The 5,168-nt window shown below is 37.1% G+C and overlaps 1 protein-coding gene across 2 annotated transcripts in view; it reads right to left on the bottom strand.

Annotated features, from left to right (window-relative positions):
* The window catches only part of srpx (sushi-repeat containing protein X-linked), a 20,092-nt gene that overhangs the window by 7,294 nt on the left and 7,630 nt on the right, over nucleotides 1–5,168 (bottom strand). Inside the window, exons 2-4 of one of the 2 annotated variants that reach the window (XM_024285880.2) lie at nucleotides 3,667–3,723; nucleotides 1,636–1,824; nucleotides 1–175 (exon numbers count right to left, since the gene is read on the bottom strand). The exon at nucleotides 1–175 is cut by the window's left edge and continues 1 nt beyond it. In XM_024285880.2, the coding sequence (XP_024141648.1) occupies nucleotides 1–175; nucleotides 1,636–1,824; nucleotides 3,667–3,723 (421 nt within the window). The remainder of the gene's footprint in view (nucleotides 176–1,635; nucleotides 1,825–3,666; nucleotides 3,724–5,168) is intronic. The other variant, XM_024285881.2, reaches the window with a different exon arrangement.

Below are 5,168 nucleotides of genomic sequence, written 5' to 3'. Positions count from 1 at the left end.
ACGCAGGTGGGAACGGCAGAACTCCACATCTTGTTGTACTGGCAGGTCGCCGTCTTCTGACCCTTCAAAGTGAATCCGGGGGAGCAGAAGAAGCCACAGCGAGAGTTGAAGTAGGAGCCGTCGGAGCATTTGTGGCCCCCGTTGATGGGCATATCCAGTTTGGGACAGCGGACCTCTGCGCACACAGAAAGCACAGTCAGAAACATTTGAACTGTTATAATCAATTCTCACAGTGTCTGATAGTAACTTTTACTCTGCACTGCATGTTAAGACATTACAGAGATAAAGGATCCATAATATGGGATCATCCACACAGTAAACCAAAGTCTTTACAGAGTCATAGAGAATGATGTCTCTATAAAAGAAAAACAATGACACAAAGACACACTGGAAAAATTGTCTTTGTCAAAACAACTTAAAAAATAAAGACATAAACAATATTTTTCCTTTGTTAGAAGTGAAAAAATCTGCCATCAACACTAGTAGAATTTTTAAATACGTTGTGATGCCCGTTTAAAACTAAATTAAATCTTAAATAAGCTATGAATACTCATATTTAGGTATATAGCACTGGTAAAAATGTCTTACAATAAGTGTTTACTGTTAAAAAAAGAGTTTTAAATCTTAAAAGTAGGTACATTTTTACACCTTTCTTCCCAAATATACCCCATTTATGCAGTAAATGAGTCCAACTATCCTTATTCCCAAATACATAATCATTTTGAAGGCTAGAATTACACATTTTAAGATACATTTATTTTAGAAAATATAACATAAATGTATGTTTACTTATTAACTTCTACCCTTCTGTTAAAAAAATGCATCAGTAAGTCAAATTAAGGCTTCTATTTTCATTAAATTGAACAAATATATCTCTTGAAATAAGTTCACTCCCCATTTACAAATAAACTACTGAATAATATATTATGTAATGTAAAAACAACTATTTTTTTTTAGAACTTTTGCTTTAAATTTTTAGATCAAATGTTTTTAATGCAAGATATTGTGTCAACAAAAGAAGCTTATGTCTCACTGAAAAGCTATCAGAAAGCTATGTTACCTTTAAATCAAGTGTTGTGAATTTTTTCAGCCAGAAACAAGACAGCTATACCTGCTGAAAGGTGTTTTTTCAGTGTGGAACTGTTGCCTGCCAACAGAAGGTCTTCTCCACATACCTACCTGTCCTTGGCAACTAATGTTGGCCTCGCAGAATCAATGTTAAGTGGTCGTGTATGAAAAAAACAAAAGTTCCATAGAATAGAGCAGATCTGAAGAGACCTAAGAGCGATGTGCTCTATTTTTGTAATGTGAAACGACAATATTAATTCACTGCTGTTTACACGGACTTGGAATCCCTTTGTCATGGGATGGATAACATGTCAATGTAAGGTTTGGGTCATCTGGACTCCAGGAATTAGAATATTGTGCTATCAAAAAATAATAAAAAACATGACTAAAGACAAAAAACTAATCTGAACACAGCACCTGTACTGTGACAGTCTCAAATAAATTTGGATGCAATCTCCTCAGGATCAGTATCTGTATCCTCTGAGCTTTGAAGTGACACTTCAAGCCTGAGGCGACTGTCAAAATCGAAGGCTGCAAACATGAGTTCAGGTGTTTGCTGCCTCTCACCTCTGCAGGCGTAGTTGGAGGACCAGTGTTTGTTTGCCATACAAACCACCTCCGAGCTTTGCGTCTCGTATCCCCGATTACAGCGGATTTTACATCGAGTCCCCATCACGTTCCTGTAGTGTTCCCCTCGGGGCGTGCGGCAGCTCACATCTCCGTGTTTCAACTTAATGGGCGCACACCATGGGGTTCCTAAAGGGACAGGAAGGAGCTTTTATCTGCAGAATCAAAGCGGTTGCCTGCCTGTCTGGGCCTTGGAGCCTCAGAAACTGGATAACAGGCTCTTACCTGAAAGAAGCTTTAAAGGGACTTTTTCTCAGAGGAGTAAAAATTTGAAAAATAAGAAACCCGTCCATCAGCAGAGGATACGACGGATTTCTTTTTACCTTCTCTGTGGCTTCCAATGGCCAAGACGTATTTCCAGAGTACAGAACAGACTGCTTCAGTTTGTATTTATGCCTAAAAACTTAACCTGCTTTATTAAAATAGTCATTCAACTGACTGATTTTCTGAAATATATTGTTTTCATTGTAAATATTACTTGACTATTTATTTTAAAAATCAAACTATTTTTCAAGTAATGGTGGTGTGTTTCTCTCTTTGTGGACACCAGTCCATCTCTACAAGACTGGTGCAGAAACTCCTTAAAGGAGACTACGTTTGTGGGATCTTTAGGTTTGTATATCAGTGCAGGGAAATCCAAATCTTTAGTTGATTTTCAGCGAGTTCATTAAAAAATTTCAAGTTTTGGATGATTGAAACTTTCTTTTGAAGAGGATGGATGGATGGATGAAACTTTCTTTTACTGAACTAAAAGAAACACAGATGTTGTTGGATTTGAGATTTCAGGGACTCACTATGTGACAATATAATCACACTGGAAAGTTATTTTGGTTTTTAACTCTACTGGAATTAAAAATGTATATTTATTTTAGAAAAGGCTCGACTTAGAATGTACAGAGATCCTTTTTAAAAGCCAATATATTTCAAAGCATCTTGTCACATACTGATGCAAATACATTAGATCGTGTTTTTTTGTTATTTCTCGATGAAATACGATTAAATAACACAGAACAGATGACGTTTTAGCAATATTGGAATCTCTATTGCCTAGTCTAGTCCAGTCTAATCTAATCTAATCTAGTCCAGTCTATTCCAGTCTAATCTCATCTAATCTAGCCTCGGCTCGCCTGGTCTAGTCTGGTTTTATCTAGTATAATCTAATCTAATCTAGTCTAGTTAAATTTAGTCTAATCTAATCTAATCTAGCCTTGGCTTGCCTCTTCTTGTCTAGTCTAGTTTTATCTAGTCTAATCTAGTCAAATCTAATCTAGCCTTGCCTCACCTCGTCTGTTCTAGTCTAGTCTAATCTAATCTAGCCTTGTCTAGTTTAGTCTACTCTCGCCTTGCTCAATTTAATCTAATCTAATCTAATTTAATCTAATCTAATCTAGCCTCGCCTCATCTAGTCTAGTCTAATCTGGCCTCACCTTGTCTAGTTTAGTCTGGTCTCGTCTACTCTCGCCTCGCTTTATCTAATCTAATCTAATCTAAATCAGAGGAGAGGAAAATCTAATCTAAGTGAAAATCTCAATATCCTAATTCTGTGATAGGGGGCATCACCTCATCTCAAAAACAGGAAAAATATACGTATACTGTGTGTTTGAAATAGTAGCTGATATTGATTGACTGACTTGGTTTATTTTAATTGTAGACAATACAAGAAAAATTAAATCACCCAGACGTATCAAACTCATCACAGAGATAATAACGCACTGATTAAAGAAAAAACTAACAAAAACACTTTCAAGTCACATTTGATTTAATAAATATAGTGATTATTAACTAAAGTCAAGTACAGTTTGATTTATTGCTTAAAAAAGGAGTGGAAAGAAGCAAACATATATAATCCCACCCCTTCTGAGTTATTTCATTTCATAGTATTACATAGTTCTCTAATCCGGTTATTCCTCTTCATCCTCACGTATGTGAAATGTACGTTTTCTGTGTCAGAAGCAAACCAAGAGCAGTCACCTTTATACCTACGAGAAGACCAGTCCTCATCGTCTCCATAGGCATAATGTCCTGACCCTACAAGGGTGAAAGGAGATAGGAAAGCAATTCATGTGAAAAAGGAACAGCTGTGAGTTTGAAAGCAGAGTCCTGCAGGCTGACCTGGAAGCCATCGTTTGTCTGTTTGACTGTTTCATCTTTATCAGACTTCATGGAGTTTTAGACTAAAAAGTCCCAGCTGGGAGTTCAAGTCTGAAAGCGATTCAGGAAATGTATTCAAGCAAGGATAGCATAAAAAACTTTTATCTTACTGTGATGAAATGAGACTAACCCAGTTGCCAAGGGTGATGGACCCGTTTGAAGAATGTGATTGGATGATCAAAACCATCAGGATTGTTCATTATAATGTAATTATACAAATGTAGAAAATGTGGTAACCTTTAAAGCATTACATTTCTGCTTGTAAAAATGAGCACATTGTGCTCAATTAACACCCTCTGCTAATAAAAACATAATCCTTAAAATTTTGCATAAATATAGAAACTTCTGTGGTTAGAATTTGTGTGAAAATGAACAGCCTTTATGTACTTTTTTTCTTAATATACAATGATTTTCCTTTTAATACATCCGGCTTGGTCTGTTAAAAATGGAAAGTGCTTTCAAACTCTATCTCCCAGAATCCTTTTCTATCTTACCTGTGTTCTGAGGCAGCATGAACTGTCAACACAAGCCATTCAAACATTGAAAAAAACACCAATTTTTGGTGCAAAATGATGAAGTGGGGCAAATCTCGGGAATCTTGTACAAGGCTTTTACTTTCACAGTTCTACTCTAAAATATATTTGACCTGGTGTCGTGTAATTCCGGCTGGGCACAAACCGCATTACTTTCTTCTCCATGATCAATCTTCAAACGGGTGAAACTTCCATGGATCTAAAAGCCCGCTGTCCATATATCACTGCCAAATCCGAGTCCTGAGTGTTTTGAACACGGAAGCCCAAAATGCTCATATACCCGCTTTTCCATAGACTGCTTAATGGAAGTGGCCGCTTGAACGCTGAGGGAGTGTAAACAAAGCTCTTTGCCATGGAAGTGCCCAATGCTTAAAAATTGATCACGAAGGAGAAACTGATAATTGTGGTTCATGGAATTTAATGAGACCAAATTGCTTCCCTACCCCTCTGGCTACACCCTATTTCTCCAACTTTGGGGAATTTGAAGCTGTAGTGGTGTCCAATAGGGTTTTTTAGAAGAGGAGCATAGGGACTTTGGGCTGGCTATCCCTCCACCAGGAGGGATACACTCGATGGGTTTGTGCCGCGGAGAAGAAACACATTTTTTCCACTTGGGTGTGCTCTGAAGCACAGAAGTTTACATTTACTTGCAAGTAATGACTTTTGTTTTTTTTATATAACTTTCTAAAGTTATACAACCAATGTTACATATTTTCCGAGTGCTGGCAGCAATGCAGTAGCAGCAACTTTGCGCTAACAGCAACTATGTACTAATGGCAACTATACAAC

Source organism: Oryzias melastigma, linkage group LG21, assembly GCF_002922805.2.
Source record: "Oryzias melastigma strain HK-1 linkage group LG21, ASM292280v2, whole genome shotgun sequence".
Lineage (NCBI taxonomy): Eukaryota > Metazoa > Chordata > Actinopteri > Beloniformes > Adrianichthyidae > Oryzias > Oryzias melastigma.
Note: the sequence above shows the minus strand (reverse complement) of the source record. Positions and strands in the feature narration are given on the sequence as shown.